A 26,731-nucleotide genomic window follows, 5' to 3' on the forward strand; every position below is an offset into this window, starting at 1 on the left:
TTCTATGACTGAGACTCTCCAGCTAGAGAACAGGTTTCAAGTCTTTCAGTCCACAATCAATGTCATGGATGAGCAGGAATCCCCCACTCTGTGCGGACAACACCAATCATTCGTGCCATCGAGTGCACCGCGACGATTCTCCATCGCCATAAGCCTCCCCTTGGACTATGCCTGAGCAGTCTGCCTGTCACCCAGAGAAAAACGCCACTACTGCAACTTGCTCTAACCTGGTAGTCAAGTGTCACTCGGAACCTCCACATTGCTGCTCTGTCAATGTGCAACCTGGGACGTCCCCCTAAGCAGTTGTTGAGAATAATAATACCAGCTATCCCCCGTGCTTGTTATTGGTTCATCTATTATCCACAATGTTCCCATCAACAGATGCCACACTTCCTGCCGCCCAGGTGCTCTCGTTAAGGACATTAACACCTCCACCCTTGTGGTGTATGTGGGCACCAACAACCTTAAGATGCAACAATTGGAGAAATTTAAAGATACAGATGAAAAGGTCAACTGTATCAGTGATATTAAACACTAGATGACCCAAAACTTTCCCCAGTTAAACAAATACAAGACCAAGATCCTTGTGGTAGGTGCTTGAGGTCAGACACAGGTGATCCACTCCAAACTGAGCTCACCATCATTGAACCCCAGTGAGCAGTTTAGAAATCTCTTGTGTTATCTTGGATTCAGAACTCAACTTCACAAGCCACATTACAAGTATAACTAGGACAACATTCTACCACCTAAAAAAAATCTCCAAAGTTAAACCCATCTTGTCTCAGCCAAATGCTGAAAAAAATTGTTCATGCATTCACCTTCTCTAAGCAAGATTAATTACTGTAATGTCCTTTTTGCTGTACTTCCCAAAGACTTTGAAATGACTCCAGCTCATTCAAAATGCTGCAGCCAGAGTACTAACTCAGACAAGAAAAACTGAACATATTACTCCTATACTTCACTGGCTTTCAATAAAATACATAAATATCACTCACTATTTACAAATTCACTTAACATTCTAGCTCTGAAATACATTTCTGACCTGCTCACTGCTTATAAACCCTCCAAGACCTTGAGATCGTCACACACTGATCTCTTAACCATACCCATAATCAGAAGTAAATCTGGTGATGATACATTCAGTTATTATGGGCCCACTCTCTGGAACAAATTGCCTGATGATATAAGATGTACCAAAAACTCTGTCATCTTTTAAAAGCAAGCCTAAGACCTACCTGTTCTCTCAGGCCTATGGTTAGCTCATGCCTCCATCTCTGTCTGTCTGTCCCTCTCTCTCTTTGGGTATGTGTGAGTGGGTATGTTCATGCTGGTGGGTGGGCAGGAGATGAATTATTATGCATTATGCATTTGCTGTGTACTTTTAATAATAATAATAATAATAGAGAATTTACTTGAATAACTGATTATTTTGCTCCTTATTTGTTGAGCACTATCCCTACCATTGAGTGTTTCTTTTAACAAAGTTATATAAATAAATTATATATATATAAATATTTTTTTTATTTTATATTTGTTCATATTTACTGTGTGAAGCACATTGAGTTTACATTGTATGAAATGTGCTATATAAATACAATTTGACTTGATGACTGTGACCAGGTCTAATATGAACTTGCACTTTCCAAAAATAAAAGATTTGCTATGCAACCATTTTGGTCTAACCCTAACCCTTTTTCCATTTTCATAAACTAATAAAGCTGGGTAAACTGTGTACGCTCGTGCATGCATGACTCACATCTTTGGTTGACTCAGATCGGGCAGGCAGCCCAAGTATACCCAGCTGCAGCCTGCAGTATAGGGCAAGGCTACACATTCATGGGGCGAGGCTGCACATGGGGCCCCGCCCAGGTTAAGTTTGGGGTTAGGGGTGTAGCAAAGCCTCATTCTGTAGGCTGCAGCCGGGTCCTAATCTGGCATCGATAAGAATATGCAACACTTCCTGTTTTGACAGCAACCTAGAGGAAGTTGTCCATGTAATGAATGAAAGGTCACGTGTTTAACTTGACCTACTCACGGGTGTACGTGCAGTGCGTGTGACGTATACAGGAAGTGAGACGCGCATGTTATGAAGGTTGTATGTCGGATGAACGCTAGTAAAAGCTACACAGTTAAGAACCTACGAAGTCGGCTCGTTCTTGAATTATTCTTATGTCAGTAAGACAAGGCGTCTACGGACATTACATGGTGTCAGAATAGTCTGTGTATCGGAACACGAGCGGTCATGCCGAAGTTTAATCCGCCGAGTGAATTCAAGTTTGACTGCCCCGTTGAATGGCCGGAGTGGAAACAACGGTTTTCGCGCTTCAGGCTCGCGACAAAGCTGGATAAAGACGACGGGGAGATTCAAGTGAGTTCGCTGATTTATGCAATGGGCAGCGAGGCTGAACAGATATTCAGCTCGTTTGACTTCGCGGCGGAGGGTGATAAAGTGGACTATGATATCGTACTGAAAAAGTTCGACGACTACTTTATTCCCCGCCGTAACATCATACATGAGAGGGCGTGCTTCTATCAACGTAGCCAGCAGCCAGGAGAGACAGCGGAGATGTACATCCGGACATTGTATGAGCTGTCTGAACACTGTGAGTTTGGGGACAAGAGGGATGAACATATCAGAGATCGTCTGGTAGTGGGCATAAAAGATAAGGTGCTCTCCCGTCAGTTCCAGCTCACAGCAGACCTTACTCTGGTGAAAGTCATTGAACAAGTGCGCCAGGCGGAGGCAATAACAAAGCAGCTCAGCCTCCAAGCTAACCAACCAGAGGCCCAGCTGGCTAACGTCAATGTTGTCCGACGGCGGGACGGACGCCAAAACAAAAAGGGCGGACAGCGTCATGGTGGCAGCAGACCTGCAACCAACAAAGTAGATGAATGCGGGAGGTGCGGCAAGACGCAGCACACCGATGAGCGGAAGTGTCCTGCAACGAACAGTAAGTGCAACAAGTGTCATAAAAAGGGACATTGGGAGCGTGTATGTCACTCTAAAGCGGTGAGAGAAGTCACTGAAGAGGTTAAACAGCTGTACTTTCTGGGAGAAGTTGGCAAAGAGAGCAGTCAGGAAGATTGGACTGTTAGTTTAACAATAAGTGATGTACCAATAACCTTTAAAATTGACACGGGGGCTGACGCTACTGTTATCAACCAAGGGACATTTAAAAAGCTGAAGCCAAACATAAAACTGGGACCTCCTGACACATGCTTCATAAGCCCAGGTGGAAACATCAGCTGCATAGGACAGTTTCAAGCCACAACCAACTACAAGGAGAAACAATACTCCTTTCCAGTGTATGTGATCAAGGGGAGAGGCAGCTGTCTGCTGAGTCGTCCAGAGGCAGTGGAGATGGGTCTAGTGAAGCGGATGAATGAGGTCAGTGGAGTTTTCGGTTCAAGTGGACTGCTGAAAACAGACCCAGTGAAAATAGCTCTGGTGGAGGGTGCCCAGCCATACGCGGTGCATACAGCCAGACGGATACCGCTGCCACTTGTACCACTGGTTAAGAAAGAACTGCAGCGCATGGATAATGAGGGCATTATTGAAAAAGTGACTCAGCCCACAGAATGGTGCCCCGCTATGGTGCCGGTGCTGAAACCGAACAAGAAAGAGGTTCGCTGCTGCGCTGACCTCAGGAGGCTGAATCGAGCGGTGAAACGTGAGAAATACGTGCTGCCCACTATGGAGGAAATAATGCCAAGGCTCGCAGGGTCAAAGTTCTTCACAACGTTGGATGCAGCAAGTGGGTTTTACCAGATCCCCTTGCATGAAGACAGCAGGGGGCTCACCACTTTCATCACCCCATTTGGGAGGTATGCTTTCTGCCGCCTTCCATTTGGTATAACGAGTGCTCCAGAGATTTTCCAGAGAAAGATGGCGGAAACTCTGACCGGGCTAGAGGGCACAGAGGTGTACATGGATGACATCCTTATACATGGAGAGACTGAGGAAATCCATGACCGGCGCCTAGCAGAGGCGCTGGGGGTCATTGAAACAGCAGGTCTCAAACTGAACCAAGCGAAATGCAAGTTCAAACAGAAACAAGTCCGCTTCCTTGGTCATATCATCAACGAGGCAGGCATCAGACCTGACCCGGACAAAGTGGCCGGAATAGAGAACTTTCCTCAGCCCCAGAACGTGACGGAACTCAAGAGGTTCCTCGGGATGGTGAACTATTTGGCAAAATACGTCCCAGAGCTGTCCACTGTAGGTCAGCCGCTTTATGGACTGCTTAAAGCAACGACAGAGTGGCTGTGGGGACCTGCACAGAACACAGCATTCCAAGACCTTAAAGCAGCACTCGCCACCGCCCCGGTACTCACCTTTTATGACGTCACTAAGGCTACGGTGGTGTCAGCAGATGCCAGCAGCTACGGGCTGGGAGGCGTTCTGCTCCAGCAGCACGGGGAACACTGGAAGCCCGTGGCCTACTGCTCCCGACGGCTGAGTGACGCAGAGACAAGGTACGCACAGATCGAGAAAGAGTGCTTAGCCAGCGTCTGGGCATGTGAAAGGTTCGAGAAGTACTTGTTTGGGCTTGACAATTTCAGACTTGTCACCGATCATAAACCACTAGTGCCTCTCATGAACAGCAAAGACTTGGATAATGTGCCCATTAGGTGCCAGAGACTGTTAATGAGGCTGATGCGTTTCAATGCAGTGGCTGAATACGCACCAGGCAAAACTTTAGCTGTGGCTGATGCACTCTCCAGAGGCCCAGAGCAGCGCTACGGAGATGGTGCTTCTCATGATGATGTTGCAGCGCACATTGATGCCATCGTGTGCCAGGTGCCTGCCACACCTCAAAGGATGCAGGAGATAAAACAGAGCACGGATGGGGATCTGCAGCTCCAGACAGTGTTGGGCTTCATCAGACACGGCTGGCCTGAGTATGTCGATAAAGTGCCGGAGACAGTCAGAGACTTTTATCAGGTGAGAGGGGAGTTATCTGAGGTAGATGGTTTAGTCATCAGAGGCAGTCGTATCGTCATTCCCACAGAGATGAGGGAGGTGATCTTAGACAGAATACACGACGGGCACCAGGGGATAGTTAAGTGCAGAGAGAGAGCTAGCCAGTCAGTGTGGTGGCCCAAAATGACAGAGCACATTACAACAAAGATACAGCAATGTCAATTCTGCAGAGAACACAAGAACACACAGAGAAAAGAGCCTTTAATGTCAAGTGAGCTCCCATCCAGACCATGGCAGAAAGTTGGCATAGACCTGTGTGAGTACAAAAAGCAAAACTACTTGATAGTGTCTGACTATTATTCCAGGTTTTTGGAGATCCTAAATCTACCAACAACTACTAGCAGTCAGGTTGTAGCTAGGCTGAAGGCTACATTTGCACGTTTTGGTATCCCTGAAATTGTAGTTAGTGATAATGGGCCACAGCTAGTTTCAGAAGAGATGAGGAGGTTCAGTGAGGATTATGATTTCATCCATGTGACTTCAAGCCCACACTACCCCCAGAGTAATGGAAAGGCAGAGAGGGCTGTTCAGATAGCCAAAAGCATATTAAGGCAGGAAGACCCTCTCCTCGCCCTGTTGACATACAGAGCTACACCCTCTTCTTCCACTGGAGCCAGTCCAGCGGAATTGCTCATGGGTAGGAGACTCAGAACCACCTTACCCACATTGCAGCATAACCTGAAACCGGCCTGGCCTAAAGAGGAACTGATCAAAACCGCTGACGCCGCAGCCAAATCGAGGGAGGCTTTCTACTACAACCGCAGGAACGGCGTGCGGACACTGCGCCCACTGAACTCGGGTGACGCAGTACTCGCCAAACCTGATGGACAGAAAACATGGACAATGCCAGCAGTTGTTCACAGTCAGAGCTCCACTCCCAGATCCTACATAGTGGAGACAGCTCAAGGTGAACATTACAGAAGGAACAGGCGCCACCTGTTGGCCACACCTAAAACACTCACCTTTGTCAGCAGGGATCCTGACCATGTCACTCCAGGGGAGAGTGGAAACACGGATGAGTCCCGAGCAGCAGAAATGCCAACTTCCACACCATATGTTACTCGCTCTGGCAGGGTGAGCAAGCCTGCAATCCGGCTGGATTTGTGAGGCGCATGGACTTGTGTACTGTGGGGGATTTTTTATTTTTTTGTGAAAAGGGGGGTGATATACAGGTTAGAAAATCATCTTAGAGGGGGAGATGTAATGAATGAAAGGTCACGTGTTTAACTTGACCTACTCACGGGTGTACGTGCAGTGCGTGTGACGTATACAGGAAGTGAGACGCGCATGTTATGAAGGTTGTATGTCGGATGAACGCTAGTAAAAGCTACACAGTTAAGAACCTACGAAGTCGGCTCGTTCTTGAATTATTCTTATGTCAGTAAGACAAGGCGTCTACGGACATTACAGTCCATTTATAACTTTCTCAATTTTTGGATTATCAAAATTATTTTCATGATATCACTCCCTCCAGGAATTAGACCAGACCATGAGTTCTCTGCCACAGATGGATTCATTTGTCTACACCGCTTTTCGTCCTTAAATCCACCGTCAAACTTTAAACATACAAAATGCACAGAACAACAACATATTACTATCGCATAGTACAAGCTGTAAAACATAAACATACATATGCACGATGACGAACAAAAATACAAATAAACATACCTCGCTGGCTGCACCAACCTCGAGGGAATGAGTCCACTTAAGTATAAATAAATAAAATCTTCGAAGGAATGAACACAGAAATAAAAACTCCCGACTTCAAATGGAGTACAAAACCTCTTACACCTGTCGACTTCTTAGAGGAAAACTGTGCCGCATGGAAAACATCCCGTGCAACAACAATATATGTCCCCTGTGCAACACAAACTGCACACCCATTTCCCGTGCGGCACCAATACAAACAAAATCAAAATTCACGAAAATAAATAATATAAATAATGTGAGAAAACAAAATATATCAAATACTGACATGAATAATATTTATGGCAGTTAAACATGACTTGAACATGTTTTTGCCCAATCTGAGTCAACCATAGATCAAAGTCGCGCATGCGCGAGCGCAAACAGTTTACCCAGCTTTATTATCTTGTAACATGCACGAATGACTAGACTCGCTAGCCCTTGGCTAACGGGTCAGACTCTTTAGTTAACTGGTTAACGTAGTCGCCCGTGGTGCGGGAGACCCGGGTTTCCGTCCCGGCTGCGGCGGTTCCCGGCTGCCCCCAGAAGTGGGATAGTGAGACTTTGAGGCCATCGGAAGCGCATGCGCCCAGAGGCGTGAGGGAGCCAGTATGCTTCGCGCAGGGCCGAGCTTCCCTAAGGAGGGGGGTAGTGTAACGTGCACGTGTGACTACACTCGCTAGCCCTTGGCTAATGGGTCGGATCCTTTAGTCAACTGGTTAACATAGTCGTGATGTGAGAGACCCCGGGTCGCGTCTCGGCTGCAGCGATTCTCAGCTGCCCCCCAAATTCGCTACAATAGTATGACAATAAAGACGGAGGTTATTATTTCTGGTTCATCCAAGTGTTCCTCCAGCTCTACTGTGTTGAGAACAGCAGTGAATGATTTGCTGGCTTGCGTAATACAATCAACTTCTCGTTTACTTTCAAGACTCATACCGAATACATAGTGTTCTGACACTTTCGCTGAACGAGCTAATTCAACGGTGCACTTTCGTAACTCACGTCTACCGTTGAGAGATCGGGTAGGGACAGAGAGCAGTGTTGGTCGAGCCAGCTAGACCAAACGTTTTTAAAAGGTTTTAAATCACTGCAACCATGACAGGTTCCTCATCATACAGCCATAACTGTGCATAAATATATATATATATTTGTGTGTAACCGGTTATTTTTTTGCCCGGTGCGGGATTCGATACGGGGTGTACTGCACCACAAGGCGACATCACTAACCGCTCGGCTAAAGGCTAGGAACTAACATGTCTTATTAGTAGTTTACAGTCGTCACCCTCTCCCGGAAGCGCGTCCTTGCGCTTTGTTATTCTCGCGCTCCGAAGAGACTACTGAGGATCTGCACGCTTCCGGATCCCACCGCTGCCACCAGAATGACTGGAGTTTGGCAGCAGGTGGCCGTACACCATCGTTTCGTCGATGGAGGCATAGACATGGGATTCATTGTCAGACCGGGCCTTGGAGAAGTGTCGGTCACCTGGGAGGAAAATATTGCTTTTGCCGATGTAGATGGATGACTCTGTGTTCATCTTCCCTTTTTTCTTTTTCTTTATGATCAAGTATACAGTGGCTAGTGCTATGAGCAGGAGCAGAACTCCTATTGTCCCCAGCACTACGGCTAGCAGATTGCTCTTTTTCTGTAGAACAACTTTGGTCACCACTCCAAAATGTCCTTCATCTGGCATACAATTGGACATGTCGAGGTAGAAGCTTTTCGGCACCACCAACTTATTCTCCGCTTCCTCGTCCTCCCTGCGGCTCAGCATCTCTTCCTCAGAACCTAGCACCTGTATCTTGATGCTAGTGTGTCTCTGGCCACATTTGGGCTGGCTGAGGTTGGCAAAGTGCAGGGCGGCCTGGTACTGACTTGGCAGGGTGAAGATCCAGGGCACTGTGGAGTAAGGCTTCATCCCACCGCTGCCACCAATGTAACCGGTTATTTTCTTGCCCGGTGCGGGATTCGATACGGGGTGTACTGCACCACAAGGCGATATCACTAACCGCTCGGCTAAAGGGTCAGACCCATTAGCTAGGGGCTAACGTGTCTTATTAGTAGTTTACATACTATACTATATATATACTATGTATTAGGCTTATAGGTCCAATAGTATGAGAGATTAGCTGCGGACACACACACACACACACACACACACACACACACACACACACACACACCAGGCTACCACCTGACAGAGATAATAAGACTACATTTACACTGCAGGTCTTTATGTCTAATTGAGATTTTTGCTGAAAGCTGATCTGTTGTCTATGATGTTTATATTATGCAACCTGTATTTCACCTGTGTGTTTAACAGTCATGCATCTTATGTTACACACATGCACATTTAACAGCACATTTGATATTGGCATAGCAACACAGGCGACAGACAGATGACAAACTTGAAACCAAGTGAGCTGATGTTTATGTTGTTAAATGTTTTGCGCTTCAAAGGCAGAACTCACATCCAAAAGGTTTTGATGGTACGATGGCGGAGAAGTGCTGTCAGATAAAGCTCTTTGGTATTTGCTGCAGCAACTTCCGCCACCTCCGTCAAGAGAAGTGTTTGGCTGCACAGTAGGAGTCAGGCGTGGTGGCAGGCGCACCTGCAGATTTTTATTTTATAATATGCACGAGAACGGACTCGTGCAAATAACCGCATTTCACCCTGTCAAGTCTCATGCGTGCACACGCACGCACACACGCACACACACACATACACACAGCAGATGGATGGGAACACTTAAACCACAATTCGTCATGCAAATTTGTTTTCAAGGGTCGTAAAAATTAAATGGGAATCAAGTTGTTTCCATTTTTTCGATTCCAATATTCTTTTTTTTTTATTCCAATATTCTTTCCGTTCTATTAAAGTTTCACTCTCTCTTTACCTATTTTGCCTTGGCATTACACAATAAGATTTCAGCCGCCCCGTGATGCTCATCTTTGTGTTACGTACGTCCCATCGTTGGCTACTGATGACGTAACAAGTGGTGCCCCATTCCGAGGTAGCGATTTCAAACCCTAACCCTTGTAGCGCTGTTCTGAAGGGCCACCACCCAGTAGAGGGTACTCCAAAACTAGGGGCAGAGCCAGAGGGGGGGATTCGGCCTTAAACTAAACCACATCAAACCTACATCCAAATTTAACAGAATCTAAACTGCTGTATCCTGGCTGAAATAGTGTGATTTAAGAGCCCATACGAGCACATTTTGGTGTAACATCGCTGCTCTTACAATCAGTAAATCAAAATGTTAGTAGTTAGACATTATTAGTTAAGCTACATTTCAATCAAAGTGGCCACAATGATATTCACAAGGGACAAATACCCCCAACAAAGAGCTTGGGTATAAAAAGAGTCGATGTAAACAGCTTGTAACGTCCCTAAATGACTGATAAAAGTCAACTATTATTGTCACACAGTGGCAAAAGACTAAGACTACACCAAATCCCAAAATGGATGTCAATATTAACACTGTATCTGGCGTACAACTCAAAGCAAGCTAACGCAGCAGAAACACTTAGAACTTTTATCAACAGACTTGTGTGAGCATGCTAAACATCTTTCTTGCATGTCTGTCGGTGTTTCTGTGAAATTCTAATGAAACCACATAAGCAATACCAAGTGATAGAATACAAGGGAGAGGCTTAGAGAGACTGGTGGAGGAGGGACAGGAAAAATATGTCTTGCCAATCTTCTTACCATTGAGAATTGTTAAGTTAATTGGAGAAAAAAAAAGAAAGATCATTAATTTCTTACAACAGCATATATTTTTAGATGCATTCACTCAAAAAAATTTTTGGGGCTTGAACCTGCCCTCCCGTAAAAAAATAAATACAATAAAATAAACATGAGACTAAATGTCAGTGAATGAGTGACTGGTTTGGAAGCCAGATTCAAGTGTTGGTTCACATCTAAAAAAAAAAAAAAAAAAAAAAACAACAACAACAACACAGGGATTTCCGGTTCGAATCCCTGTGTTACCTCCAGTTTGGTCGGGCGTCCCTACAGACACAATTGGCCGTGTCTGCGGGTGGGAAGCCAGATGTGGGTACGTGTCCTGGTTGCTGCACTAGTGCCTCCTCTGTTCAGTCGGGGCGCCTCTTTGGGGGGGAGGGGGGCCTGGGGGGAATAGCGTGATCTTCCAATGTGCTACGTCCCCCTGGTGAAACTCCTCACTGTCAGGTGAAGAGAAGCGGCAGGCAACTCCACATGTATTGGAGGAGACATGTGGTAGTCTGCAGCCCTCCCCGGATCAGCAGAGGCGGTGGAGCAGCAACCGGGATGGCTTGGAAGAGTAGGGTAATTGGCCAAGTACAATCGGGTAGGAAAAACAGGGGGGAAAAAATCCAAAAAACAAAATCCAAAAAGCATCATACAAGATAGTACTTCCTGACTGTATATGTCATGCATGTCAACAGCATTGTGCCTTATGCGGGCCCAGACTTACAGGGGATGGTGCGTAGGTAGAGGTTGTCCCTAATGATCTGCTGGAGCTTGTGGTCCAAGGAGCCTTTCTGGAACTGCAGACTGAGATAATGGCGCAGGTCGGTATTCAATACCTTTCCTGAAACAACAGAGATACAGGGGAAATGATCAGCATGTGGATTTCTTGGAAATTAAATCTGGCAAAAAGAGTCATCATGTACTCTGAAACAGCAACTGATATCATAGAATTAGATCACATCTTAGTCCTCATAGAAAATGGTGGGTAACTGACATTGTTGAAGTTGTAACTGAAGCTCGGTATCTTAAAAGATATCAAACAATGAAAATGAGATGATCACTCTTTTCTACCACAAAATAAATTAAATCTAAAGTTTTGAATAATAGCTTTCTTAAAAACAAAAAAACCTTAATAAACCAGTGAACTAAATACCAGTTCATTAGATTTAAAATGAAGTTCAAGCAGAAGTTCCCAAACCCTAAACAGATAGATTGGTGTCTTTCATGGGATTATAGCTACTGTATACAGACAGACAGACTGATAGACTGATAGACAGACAGACAGACAGACAGATAGATAGATAGATAGATAGATAGATAGATAGATAGATAGATAGATAGATAGATAGATAGATAGATAGATAGATAGATAGATAGATAGATAGATAGATAGATAGATAGATAGATAGATAGATAGATAGATAGATAGATAGATAGATAGATAGATAGATAGATAGATAGATAGATAGATAGATAGATAGATAGATAGATAGATAGATAGATAGATAGATAGATAGATAAACAGATATCTGATGGGAAACATTAGTTGAGGGAAAAGAAACGCTTTAACTGAGGATTTTTAAGCCTTGGCTTCAACAGATAAATGCCCTTCAATCATGAAGGGTAGATGAAGATGGTGAGACAAGTTGAATGATTTCCAGCCCTCTGAAAACTGACAGAATGTGGAAATGGAGAAGCAACCTAAAGTTAGAAAGGTCTTCTAAATGTTGTGTTACATGCATAGTGAATACTGCCCGTAAAAAAAACAAAAAACAAAATACTAGAATCTAACCTAAACAGAAAGTCACTTCCATTGTACATAATGACATCGTATCCACTTAATTGTAAATAAAAGTATCAAAAACACACAGGGCTAGGGCAGGGATGGGCTGGTGCATGTTCACCTCATTGCATACACAGTGTCTTTACAGTTTCAATGCCAACTCAACATCAGCCTCAAAAAACAAAAACAAAACAAAAAAACCTTCATCCAAAGAGATGTGATGCCACAGCCCCAACAGAGGAGCAGGGCCAAATCCTATGAGGTGTCGCTTTAGCGCTCAACTCCCAGATGTCTTTTAGAAAAACAAAGGAAGTTGATGCAAAGTTTGAAACAGAGAGACTTAAGAGTTGTCACAGAAAAAGGGGGGAAAGTTCTGTTTTTTTATGTTTTTTTTTTTTTTGTCCTCTGAGAGAAGATGAGTTTTGCAAAGAGTGAAAGATCTTCAGTGTCTGTCTGCCCTCAGTTCCAGTGTGAGCCTCCTCTTGGCAGTATGGGTGGGGGTGGGGGGGGCTTTGAAACAGTTTGACTGCAGAAGAGCTTTAGTAATCACTTTCTCCTCACCCCTCTCTCTCTACTTCCGTCTCTTTCCCCTGTTGTTTCCCTCTCTACCTCTTCCACTCCGTCACTCTCCCTCTTTCACTCCCTCTGTCTTTGACACTTACCAAACTCAACTGAGTGTGGCTCCCCTCTGTGTGGGTATGAATATCAATCAGCAGGACTAAAGAAGAAATCTCGCCACTGTACATGGACTCTATGTGCTGATAGAGGCCAGAGACGTACATGACTATGGCAGAGCCATAAAATAATGATGAACCTGGGAATACTTCAGCATGCCATCTCTCTCGCCGAACCATAAAATCTTCCTTCCTCTTGCAAATGACAGAAGAAAGCAATACTACAGCCCATTACAGGGATGGCTCTGCGATCATACTATGTTGTGTACTCGAGTTACTCATGCTCCGAGTTAGGACGCCTCTGCAGACTCGCAACAAAATAGAAGTTGGGTATTCATAAAATATGCCCCTCATGTCCAAAGGCTTTGTTGCCATCTGATGCCGTTTTAGAAGCTATCATCCCAGTGGGCTCGCCTTTTCGGTATGGAGGTTGTGTATGCTCCCTCTGGCTCTCTAAAGAGGACTGCATCACAGCTGGTCTAGCAGACAAACAGGCAAACACTGGGGGAAGTCCGGCCCAATCTGGCAAGACTGTCTCAAATTGTCCTAGAATGATCTTTTTTGTCCATATTCAGCAAGTCCTATGGGGGGAATCAGCAGGGGAAACGAGACCATTTAAACAACCTCAGTGAAGTCCATTTACTTTTCCCACTGGCTGCTGATGCAACAGTCATGATGGGACTTTAAATGAGTATGTTTAAATTTGGGTTACAGTCTTGTGTTAACTTGTCAATCATGTAATTTCTTTTCCCAGTGGTATGGCACACATACACACACGCACACACACACACACACACTTGCTTGCTTGCTTGCTGGTGGTCCATCGTGCCCGATGATGACCATCTTCTTCTATTTGTGGGTCCTTTGAGGACTCAGATAGCAGAAGATACCTGCGCAGCAGAGATGGTTTTTAAAGTGGCATGGGGGGTGCGCTTCTCCCAACGCCACATGACTTGATTGTAGAGGAGATGGTTCCGATGGCAAGGGGGATCCCTAGACGACCGGCACCTCCACACAACTGCAGGGGGCTGCCGGAAATCCAGTTTTTCGGAAACCGCCTCGAAGCGTGCCGCCACAGCTTGCTTTTCTGTTGGGGTAAGCTCCCTTAGCCTTATGTCTTCCAGACTCACCCACAAGGCAGCGGGGCAGTGGCTGATAGGTGCCAGGGCGTGTCCACCAGGGTGGGCCTGCACACCATATCTCTGGGGCCCACTGCTGCTCCGAGATCCCCTGCCAAGTTAGCCTGGGGCCGCAAGACCCCAGTTACCACGTGTGGCCACGGGGAGGCCTGGCAGGAGTCTTGGTGAAGGAGAGGCTATGTACTGGCAAGGGAAGGCTTACACGCTAGGATGCTTCCCTATTCGCCACAAAGGCTAGCCAGCGGCAGCAAGCTAAGGGCAGGAGGGACACAAGCGGGTTGGAAGAACACATGCACCTTCCCTCCAACTACACACTGCTGCACTAGACGCATCACAACACCCTGTGTGTATGTATGTACACACACACACACACACACACACACACACACACACACACACACACACACACGCTCTCTATCTCATGTTATCACTTACCTTTAATCTCTCACAAAATCATATAGATGCTCACACAGATAAACAATATGTACACATACATGCAAACTCTCTGGCAGGGGCAATGAAGGTGTGTGATTACTATATGTGTGTGAGGGGTGTTTCAGAAAGTCCATTCATACTTGAATGACAAATAAAGGTGGGAAAAAAATGCACACATACATACAAGCACTCAGATGTCAAGTACAGTGTGGTCTTTGTGGTTCCCTGGGTCCTGTCAAACACGGTTAGTGTTTAGTGAATCTGTCACAGTGGAGAAAAGCCTCACTCCTAGTCTCCACAGATAACAGCTATTGTAGCAGGCCTCGTTTTTCAGAACGGGGCTGGCTCAATGGGCGCTATTGTGCTCCCTCAGGCATGCACTCACTGAGATGTTAGTACCCGGCAAAGCCAGCCAATGAAAATTAAAACAACACATACAATATTTAATCACCAGGGACTGAGAATTTAGACCAAAAAACTATGTACTTGCCTTAAAATAAATAAATAAAATCTGGAAACCCTGTTTCAGTTTTCTCTTTCTTTTTTTCACAAGTTCTTCCACCTTCATAGAATTTCATCCTTTTTTTACTCTTTTCCATTTCTGGTCTTTAATAAATTAATGTACTGAAGTCTGAACCTAACTCTATTGTGCTGCTATCAAATAAATGAGAGAAAATGTGACTATATCAATCTTCTGTCAAATTTCAAATATCCTGATCTCTATGCCCTGGCTTTTACTGATTTGATGAAAGTCACTTAACCAAAAGGATGAATTCCTTTCAATTAAGCTGGTGCTCTTCACGCAGTCACTGAAGCTTCTCTGATGTCTTTTCATGTCCGTTTTTTTCTCTTCTTTCCTGCCGTTCCCGCACGAGTTTGAAGGAGATGAGTAAGAACGCACAAGATGCCCCACAGGAACCTTTCCGTTGCCTTTTCACCAGCATCAGCAGTGTGGCAATTCTCCCTCCTTTTCAAAGCAAGGACCTCAGAGGACATATCAAGAGAGGGTGTGTGTGTGTGTGTGTGTGTGTGTGTGTGTGTGTGTGTGTGTGTGTGTGTGTGTGTGTGTGTGTGTGTGTGTGTGTGTGTGGTGGAGTAAGAGGGTGTAGTGCCTGCCCCCCCACCCCCCGCCAGTGAGGCAGTCGACTGGTAACATCTTCACTCACAAGTCACAAAATTAAACAGTCCACAGTGCATAACTTCATACCTTTCTCTCCCGCACACCCACTCCACAGTGTCTGAAGTCTTTTTGGTGACAGTTCCAAAATTTAAAAGGAATAGTTTGGATTTTTTGAAGTCTATCTGTTATTTCATACTCGCTGCCCCTGTAGAACATAGGTAGGTTACATTTTCACAGACACCCCCATCCTTTTCTTCACACTGGACACAAAGCTCAGTCTTACCATCTAGAGTTCAATGCAATGAACGGTGGATGAATTCACATTCCTAGTTCAGTGCTAAAAGCACTCCACGGTCCGGCCAAAGCTAACACAACATTACGGCAATCGGTCATAGTGAATTCAAGTGTTCTTTTTGGGAGAAAAAAAAAACAAAAAGATTTTTTTTCTATTTTTGATTTTCTTCAATTTGTTTTTACATTGCTGTGCTGCACCAGAGTGACTTGTACTAATAATAACATGTAGGCCGTGCTGCTATAGCACAGTGGGAAATGACTGTAGAAAAAATGTACATTTTAAAAACTGCCACTTGAACCTGCTAAGATGATGCTAAAGCATCGCGTTAGCTTTGGTTGAACTGTGGAGTGGTTTTTGGCACAGATTGAGGATTGTGGATTTGTCTCTCATTAACTGCATTGAACTGTAGATAGCAAGCCAGGGCTGTGTCCAGAATCAGAATCAGCTTTATTGGCCAAATGTGCCTATGCACATGAGGAATTTGACTCCGGTACACAACAGCTTCTAGCACTTGCAGACTCACAAAAAAACAAATAAAGAAATAAATGGAACAACAACAGGACATTCGAAACTAGCATGTATGCACAACAGGTATGTTGCTACTATACAGTTTGTTATCATTCAGCAATCAACAACCTATGCCCACATATTATACCATATTGCTTATATACTATATTGCCCATACATTATACCATAGACCATACCACAACTGCATAACCCATCATGCCCACATACAATGCTATATGCATTGTGCTGTGTGAAGAAATGGCCGGATGAGTGTGAAAATGAACCCGACTTAGTATGTGCAACACGAGGGGATGAGTATGAAATAGGGATGGACTTGAAAACATCCGAACTATTCTTTTACTATTCACTAACAATGAAGATGCTGATTGTTGGTCCACTTCAGAAGAATATAGAGCTTTTTAAGCATTATGTGTGACGATGCAGACATGATGTTATGACAATTTTGCACTTACACTTTGGGTCCTCTTAATGATTTAAAGTCAACAACTTATGAATACCTTTAATGTCTTTTGGTATTGATATATTGCAGATCTTCTTTCGGCTTGTTCCCTGTTTCTCAGGGTTCACCACAGCGGATTTTACAGTTTTCATCGGTACCCTGTGAGGGTCACAGCACCAATGGCATCCGTTGTTAACCCGGGCCTTGACTGATCCAGTATGGAGCCTCGACCGATCCGGTATGGTCTTTTCAATCCGCATAATGATTAGGCAACGTTTTACGTCGGATGCTCTCCCTGACACAACCACTAACCCTATGAGAGTATATACTGTAGATATAATATGGAAAAAGAAGTCATGTGAATCAACAATATACAGTGCTCAGAAATGGACTCCTCCCTTCTCTTTTTGTCCATTTTAAAACATGCAGCAACGCAAGCAAAAGGATGTTGACAAAAGCAACATTTCACTGTGAGGTGCCATCTTAGGGCATGTTTAAATTCCACAGGGAAGTCATTATCCCTCTAATCTGATTATCCTGTACAAGCAGCACTCCGGAGTGACAGCGTGCCATTAGGTCTGATGGTGTTCCCCAACACCTCACTTGGTGCACTCTGCCAATGTATAGAGGGGAGAAGAAGACAAGCATGTTTCATATTTTGCCCCAAAGACATCTCTCATTGCTATTAACAGGGACAGCCACAAGGTTGTGTGTGTGTGTGGTGGGGGGGTGAGTATACTGTGAAAACGGCACTGCCTCAAATTGCTGCACAAGAACTGCACGTTCTCTTGCCTGCTCTTGAGTTCTTTCTCCCACATACACACATAACTTATTCTCTTTCAAATAGCTGATGCTATTACTCCAGGAACTTTAATGTGTCGACAGTGTGTAAATTTTTTGTTTTCTGCATGGGAAGTGTGCCTACTTGGTGGCATAATTGATTTTCAGTTATTTCCAGCTTTTTTTCCCCCTCCCTCCTTTCCTCCAAATTTGGCAATTCCAGTTTGCAGTCTCTGAAGGTCTGGCCAATACACAACCCATATGGTGGTTAGGGAGGGTGTAGACTACCACGTACCTTCTCCAATATACGTAGAGTCTCTGATCGCCTTTTTCCACCTGCAAGCTGCAAGATCCTCTATGAGAAAGCAACACATGCAGAGGCTCATGCTATTTCCTCACATCTACCTGCAGTTGTATGGGCGTCCCACCAACTGTAGGAGTCGCCAATTGCAATGGAAAAAGACACTGCCCCTACAAACTCGTAACCCAGGTAGGTACACAGCTGATTATGTTCCCTGCAGCACACGGCTGAACCGGAGCTTGAACTATGGTGCGGAGGCGCTAACGTAATAGTCTGCTGCACTACCCGAGAACCCCAGCTGTTTCTCTTTGTCCTTCACTATTCCCTTTTTTTCTTTCAGTGTCTTCATATTCTTGTACTTTGCCCTCTTTACGGCTGAGATTTACCCTAAGGTGTATGTTTTTCCAACAACCGACTTCCCTCCAGCTTTCTGCCAGGCAGATGCAACCGTGGTCCCTAAACACAAGACAGGCTTCCTCTTCATTCATCATGTGATTTATGACAGGTCACCAGTATCCTCTTCATCGGGATCTAGTTTAAGGAATATCTCCCCTGTGAAACTCAGTCAAACAGGGGCCCACTGGGGCACCCAAAAGACCTCCGTTTCATCTTTCCTCATCATTCCCCCAGACTGACAGTACCGCCACTCCTTCTCATCCGTACTACACTGACCTTGCATTTCCCTTGGACTCTTTTAGGGAACAAAATTGCCTTGCAGGCACCTTCGGGCGTGATGTTTATAGCAAGATTTTTTTTCCCTACTCTCTAAAAACAACTCAAGGTGAATTATGTGAGGGGTCAAGTGGAGTTTTGACTGATTCTACTCAGAGAAGAAGTAGGTGTGAGTGGGGTAGTTTAAGTCAAGTTTAAAATCTCACTCATGGAGTTCCACCAGATGAATTCTCAATGCTTACATAACTGACATGCGGGGTGTTAATACGACAGAAGCACTTTCCGTGAGAGAGAGGGAATGACTTGCCCTGGACAGCACGTCACTGTAGGTCCAGCAGCAGGCCTAAGTCTGCATGGCTGCTTGGCTGGCAGGCTGCCTGGCTGGCTACACAGCCATGCAAAGTTAAATAGGCAGTGGTCTCCCTCCACTACACTTCTCTCCACACTTTGTTTCACTTCATTTCTGTACTGTGCCAATGCCAGGAGTGCGGTCTGGCATAAGCTGCTTAAGCAGGATGAACTGCACGAGGAAAACAACATCAACGACCAAAATAAAAATCCACAAGGTGATTAGATTTGTATTTTATTTGCATGTGTACCTCCAACGATTCCATTTTTTCAGGTCATAGCAGCCTATCCCAACAAAGTTTGGGCAGACAGCAGGGGAGACCACCTCAACAGGTCACCATCACAAGGCCAACACACAATCACAACCACTCCCACCCCGCCTTTATCTGTAAGCAATGAAGAACCTTCAATGAACCTGACATGCATGCTTTAGCAAAGGGTACCCCCATAGGAGTGACCAATGTACCTGAAGAAAACCCATACAAATGAGGTTTGAACATGAGTACTCAGCAAAGACCGCCACAATTGAATGAGGACCCTTCAACTGAGGGTCAAAGGGACAGTTCACCACAAAATCAAAAATATATGTTTTTCCTCTTACCTGTAGTGCATCTGTAATCCATCTAGATCATTTTAGTGTGAGTCGTTGTGTTTTGGAGATATCGACTGTAGAGATGTCTGCCTTCTCTCAAATACAGTGGAACTGGATGGCACTTGGCTTGTGTTGCCCAAAGCGCCAAATAAATACATTTAAAAAAACTCAACAGCAATGTCTCTTTCCAGAAATCATGACCCGGTTACTCAAGATGATCCACATCTTGATGTGAGCAGTTTCATGTAGGAATTATTTTCTCAGACCGAACTACACCTACATAAAACTGCTCACAACAAGGACTGTGGATGATCTAAGTAACCGGGTCATGATTTTTGGAAAGAGACATTGCGGTTGAGTTTTGTATTTATTTATTTACTTTATTTTTTGGGAGCTTTGAGCAACACAAGCCGAGTGCTATCCAGTTCCATTGTATTCGAGTGAAGGCAGACATTTCTACGGCCGATACCTCCAAAACTCACACCTAAACAATCTGGATGGATAAATAGCACTACAGTTAAGAGGAAAAACGTGTGTAATTTTGATTTTAGGTTGAACTGTCCCTGGTGCTGGCTACTTATCCAACAGCTTCCTCAATTTTGCATATTTAATTAAAAATAGCACGTTGTTGACCACTGATCATAACGGCATTACGTAAATGTTCATATTTCAAATGGATAAAAAAAAAGCCAGTCATGAATTTGAAATATTACAGAGGTAAAGTAATCTGATAGAGACAGGAGGCGATCAGATTATGCTAACCAGATGACTGCAGTGGATTACATAACTGGTGACTTTTTCAAAACTGGTTGCAAGTAATTTGTTGTAGATTATCCGTTGACAGTAACCTACACTTGCTCTTGCCTTTTAGCTATTTAGCTGACACTCTAATCCAGAACAATGAACAATGAATTATACAGCAGAATAGGTTTAATATTTCAAGATCAACAGCATTAAAAGCAGCCAACTGTGATGAGTGCAATGATCAAAGTCACAGCGCCCGGATGATAAATGTGACAAAATATTCCCGTGCCCCCTTGTATGATACATGTATGACACAATATTTCCAGCCCACTGAGCCCACAGGCGCGGAGACAGCTGCCTCCGCATTAAAGTTAACCAACCATATGCACATCTACCTCCCTACTCCTCCATCACTCACCCCTCCTCCATCGCCACTTAGGAGATGGGGGGATGACCTTGGTCCCTTAAAGGTGCAGGGAGGATTAACCTGACTCAGCACAACCCCTAGGGGGGATAAGCAGCGGCAGCAGGGCTGCACGAGCCACCGTAACAGTGTGAGGAGAAAGAAGACAGGATGATGGTGGCTCCAGTGGAGGAGAGAGAGAGAGAGAGACGGACAGACAGACAGACAGACAGACAGACAGACAGACAGAGAGAGAGAGCTGCAGTACAGACTGAGAAAATAAGGAAAAAAAGGAGGAAAAGGTGATGACACTGACTCCAGGGAGAAAAGACATACAGACTGATAGAAAGACGGACACAAAAGGGAAGCGAGAGAGAGAGAGAGTAATAGAGGAGAGGATAGTAGAAAGAATCTTTTTGTCCTGCAGGTGCTGAGTCATAGTGTTGAGTTTATCTACCATTTACTTTTTGTTTCTCCAGTCTTCAGGCTCTTGTTGTAGAAAACTTTTTGCTGCCTCATACCTCTTCAAGACCTCTCCCTTGGTGTCTCTCCACCTCTCACCTGTCTGGCTTCTCTCTCTCTCTTTCTCTCTCTCTCTATTCTTGCTCACTCTCTCTCTTCAACTTGGGAGAGAAGTCCACAGCCCATGTTTCTGTTCTATCGTTAATGGAGTCTGTGCAGAATTAAATAATCAAATAGCTGGAGAGGACACACAAACACACACACACACACACACACACACACACACACACACACACACACACACACACACACACACACACACACACACACACACAAGTAAACCATATTCCGACGAGGATTCCCACTAAGCATCTGGTTTATACAATTTGTCTGTAAAACTTCACAAAGAGAGAACATTTATTCTTCTAACCCAACCAAATTTATGCCACAGTGCCAAATCTGACCTTTTCTCTCTTCCTCTGTGTATTTTCATGTGCATACTTGTGCGCTTGTCCTGCAGGTATTCTTCACCCTATCTTCACCTTACCTCATTGTCACGCATCCAAATACACACACACACACACACACACACACACACACACACACACACACACACACACACACACACACACACACACACACACACTCACACTCAAGAAAGAAAAAAACAAAACAAAACAAAACACATCTGATACGAAACCATGCACCAACTCTTCTGCGGGAAAGGGAGCATTTTTAAGTTTGTTCCAAAAAACAAGTGTGACTCAAGTGGGGCTGTGTTATATTCAGCATTGTGGGAGGGGCCGCCTAATCCCTAGCCTGTTGTCAAATCATGTCTCCATAAAAGAGAAGTCATGTTTTTGTGGAGCAAGAACTCGGCCAGATGTACTCAATTATTGAGAGCGGGAGAAAACAAGAAGAAAATGAAAGAAAACATATAAAGGCCGCTGAAATGAGGTGGAAGCTGATCAACATGCTCAAGCAGTCGGAGACAAAAGCCCCAGTACCTAACCCTGTCCAGCCGTTGGGAACATCTGCCTCAGACCTGATGGCGCAGTCTGCAAATGTCACGCCGAGGCACCATGAACACAAATGCCTGGCAGCATGCACTTGTGCACTCCGGCAGACACTCTAAGTGGGTATTGCAGCAACACGGGTGAAACAGACTACACTAAGCTGCGCGTTGAATACTGTTTACTCAACACCACATTACAAATTCTGTGTATCGTCACCACTACCCAGCTCATCAGCCATTCGTTTTGATGTTTTTTTTATGACCCCATAATGATCTGAAATGGCTGAGTCATCCATAACCCTAGATGGCTGTGTACCACTGAAGTGTGTGGCTTTGTAGTTAATCCTTCCAGCCGTCGGGGAGTGATGAGAGAAACGTGGTCTATCTCCCTCATTTTCCTCAATGGCAGCAGAAGGAGGTGGACGACAAAGTGACGGTTAATGTAGGCCACTGTAGAACAGGGACGCAGAGACAACACATCACCGGAGAGAGATCTCCATCTCAATCTCTCTCTCTCTCTCCCCCTCGTTTCTCTGTGAGGCATGTGAGTGAATGACAGATCGACAGAGGAGGTTTACATTATTAATTCATCCACACACGCCACCAGGCAAAGAAAAGCCCCAAATAGACATCCAACTGTTGCTGTGGTGATGAGATCAAGTTGAACCTCGTTGTTCTGAAATACTGACAGCCCTGCCATATTTTCCCCAAAGAAGAAAAGTGAAGGAGAAAGCCAACAAAAAGAGAGAGAGAGAGAGGGAATGTGAAGAATGTGTGCCTCACTCATTCTTTTTTTGGGGGGGGGGTTTCCCCCTTTTTCTCCCCAGGTGTACTTGGCCAATTACCCCACTCTTCCGAGCCGTCCCGGTCACTGCTCCACCCCTCTGCCGATCCAGGGAGAGCTGCAGACTACCACATGCCTCCTGCGATACATGTGGAGTCGCCAGCCGCTTCTTTTCACCTGACAGTGAGGAGTTTCGCCAGGGGGATGTAGCACACGGGAGGATCACGCTATTCCTCCCAGTCCCCCCCCCCTGCCCCTGAACAGACTCATTGCTGCTTTCATGTTGATCATACTTTGTCATTGTCAGATACTTATCAAGAACTGCAGTGAGGGACAAGCTCTTCATATAGGTCAGCTGGGATATGTGTGTGTGTGTGTGTGTGTGTGTGTGTGTGTGTGTGTGTATGTGTGTATGTGTGTGTGTGTATGGTGTGTGTGAGATGTTGGTCACATAAAGGCATATTGGTGAACAAAAGATGCAGCTCACTGCCTAATTCTGTTCCCCAGGCCAACACTCCTTGTCCCTTCTCTCTTTTATCATGGCTTCTTGTGGAAGGCGAGGCCATCATTTGTTTGCCCCCTGAAATGCCATTTCATTGCCCCTAACGCTGTGCATTTCATTATTGAGTGAGCAAAGAGCATCCTGGGGGCAACTGTGTATCTTAGGAAGAGTGGATTGTGTCGAAAGCTCACAACACAAGTGCGTACACACACGCACACACACGCTCACACACACCCCTCAGTGCATCGATCAATTTATGTTTTGTTTTTCATGATGGGCAAAGTTAAATCGAGTTTCTTTTGTAATACTTAACCTACAGTACAGTATACGTATATAGTATATGCTTTATTTTATTTATCTTTTGCTGGGATAGGCTCCAGCATCCCCTGAGAGCAGGATAAGCGGGTTGGATACTGGATGGATACACACACACACACACACACACACACACACACATATATATATATGCGTGTGTGTGTATATATACTATATATGTGTGTGTGTGTGTGTGTGTGTATATATATATATATATATATATATATATATAGTGTATACATACATACCATGCGGGGTGGAGAGATACCCTGGACAGGCCACCAGCCCATCACAGGGCCCACACACACACATTCATACCTAGGGACAATTAAGTACGGCCAAGTCACCTGACTTACAGATCTTTGGGCTGTGGGAGGAAACCAGAGCCCCTGGAGGAAACCCACACAGACACGGGGAAAACATGCAAACTCCACACAGAGGACAACCTGGGATGACCCACCAAGGTTGGACTACCCCAGGGCGAGGCTCGAACTCAGGACCTTCTTGCTGTGAGGCGACCGCACTAACCACTGCACCACCATGCTGCCATACATACATCCATATATAATATACACATACACACACATTTATTTATATATCTATTTATGCATAAATATATAATAACAGACATAAACAGCATGATACCGATTTTGTCATTATGTCCTCAGGATATTATTGATGACAGCAGCAGTAGTTGCCTCCCTGTCCAGCCTGCCTGGTAATACCAGCTAGGGAGAAATATGTGATCTGATATATATATATATTGCACCCGGTTTGACACTTGAAAATGTAACTTGGTAAAAGCAAATCACTGGTACCTCAGCAATAAAATGGGGGGATGTCATGTAAAGTCTAGTATTTAAAAGAAGCACTGCTCTTTCAGTCCTGCCCTTCTTTGTTGAGCTGTGTACCTGAACTGCAAACCTCCACACATTGTCAAGTCTTTGCCTGCTGATTCTCCCAATATCTATGAAATGTCTGACTTTAAATTCTGATCATACTGGAAGGGTAGATATTGTGATGATATGTAGGTGTACAATCTGCCACTGTGCACTGTACTTTTGCTGAAGGACACGGAGGCATTGATTTCTGCATATTTTAGAGAGCGGAAAAGCAACGGCGAGAAGGTGTGTTACCAATAAGCAAAGCCCTCACTGATTAGACCAGCAGGGGAATGTGTATTTGTGCATCTGAAGCCAGGGATTACCAGTTTATCCTCATCAAAAGGCCCAATTGCCTTTAACTAGCATATGCAGCTGGAGAGCCAATAGAGAAACAGTTGGAAACAAAACATGCTGTGCCTCTAATTGGCGAGGGTAAGGGGATTGCAGGGTTGGGGGACTGAGCAAGGGAAGGTCTCTGAAAAAAAAAATCTGTGAAACAAAACCCTGCCACCCAGATGGGGCTGCCTGAGTAGCTAGTATCAACCATGTAGAAGCATTACTTTATTCGGAATACAACAAGAAAGTGCAAAGTGTAAACATATTCCATTAATGATGGTGTGATGCAACACGCAGGCTGTATGAGCTATGAGATGCAGTTCACACACTGAGCGACAGATTAAAAAAGGAAAAAAGAAAATAGAAACAATAAGGGACTCAGCTCAGCCGCTTTAACGTTGCTAATCAAAAAAGCAATAGGCCGGTGGGAGGAGGGTAGGAAGGAGAAAAAATGGGGAGAGCGGAGTAGATGAAGGGACGGGGAGGGGGAGGAAGAGGAGAAAAAGCGTGTAGAACAGGAGAAGCAAGGGGAGGGAGGAGGGGAGAGGAGATTAATAATCGGAAAGACTGTTGAGGGGTATAGAAAAAGGTAAGTAGATGAGAGGAAAATCAAGGCAAGGAGGAGACAAGAAGAGAGGGAAGGAGACAAGAGAAGGGGAATGTGGTTCTGCCAGGGATCAGGTCTTGCCGAAGCGCTGTCCAGCATCAGGCACTCATGGTCAGGCTGTCGGTAAAGCTCCGTTCAGATACAAGACAATGAACCACTCAGGTGTTGACAGCTTTCGGGTGCCCCCCCCACCCCCACCCTGTGTGCTTTGCTTCCTCCAAGTGGCTCTGATATACTTACAACTTTCATCAATTCATGTTTAATTTATCAATGCATTTATTGTTTGAGTCATTCCTTCCTTTATAATCATTTTTGTTTTTACTGTGATAGTCTTGTGGATGAACATTGTATAAAACTGGGAATCCACAGACCATAATGCTGAGCTTCTTGTCCATTTCTGTTTTTTCATGGGAACTGATAACCAACATTCGGTTTGTTGTTTCAGCTTCGTGTCTAGGAAGTAAAACATTTGAATCTAACTCAAAATTACAGAGCAATATGTTGCCCATGTCACCCCAAAAGTTCAGCATTTCTCAACTTCTCACAGGTTGCTGTCCCGTCCATATTGTTGCAATCCAACTCTCATGAGTTGTTCACTCTCATAGAAAATGAAGAGTCTGGCGCTGAGTTTCTGAAGTTAATTTTTTGTCTGAATGCACCTTAAAGGTGACTCAGCATGTCGTGTTTCCCATCGGTGGCATCAACCAAGAACTCTGAGGGGGGCAAAAGAGGTGGAGAATGGAGTGGTTAAAGTACCCCTCCACTCAAAAATGTGTTTTCTTATGTTTGTGTCCCCTAAAATATCTGACCTTGACTATACTGACTTGTACCTGTGCAAAGTTTTCACGGGAGCGGTATTTTCACATCCCTCTACTGTAGGGGGAGATGTCTGTGCACTTCCCTAAAATCTGGGATTCAAACATACCCTGGGCAAGTTAGATTTGGTATGTCACAAATCTGAAAGCCAATCGCTGTCTAATATGCAAATACGGGGTGGGCAAAGAAACTTGAAACCTCCTGCACAGAGCGGACTTGTCAGTAGAGGGCGGGTTTGTAGAAGCATAGTGAAAGTTTCGACAGCAAACATGGTAGTGTGTGCAGTTTTTGGATGTAAACTGGACCCTGAAGCTTCCTTCCACTATCTACCACAAAATCCCACTATAGTTCTC

At 44.8% G+C, this 26,731-nt stretch overlaps 1 protein-coding gene across 1 annotated transcript in view; it reads right to left on the minus strand.

The window, feature by feature from the left end:
* The window catches only part of LOC130106960 (membrane-associated guanylate kinase, WW and PDZ domain-containing protein 3), a 247,532-nt gene that overhangs the window by 92,013 nt on the left and 128,788 nt on the right, over positions 1-26,731 (minus strand). The window contains 1 exon segment of the mRNA XM_056273328.1: positions 11,129-11,245. Coding sequence (XP_056129303.1) covers positions 11,129-11,245 — 117 coding nt within the window.

The sequence above is a fragment of the Lampris incognitus genome, chromosome 2, assembly GCF_029633865.1.
Source record: "Lampris incognitus isolate fLamInc1 chromosome 2, fLamInc1.hap2, whole genome shotgun sequence".
NCBI classification, from domain to species: domain Eukaryota; kingdom Metazoa; phylum Chordata; class Actinopteri; order Lampriformes; family Lampridae; genus Lampris; species Lampris incognitus.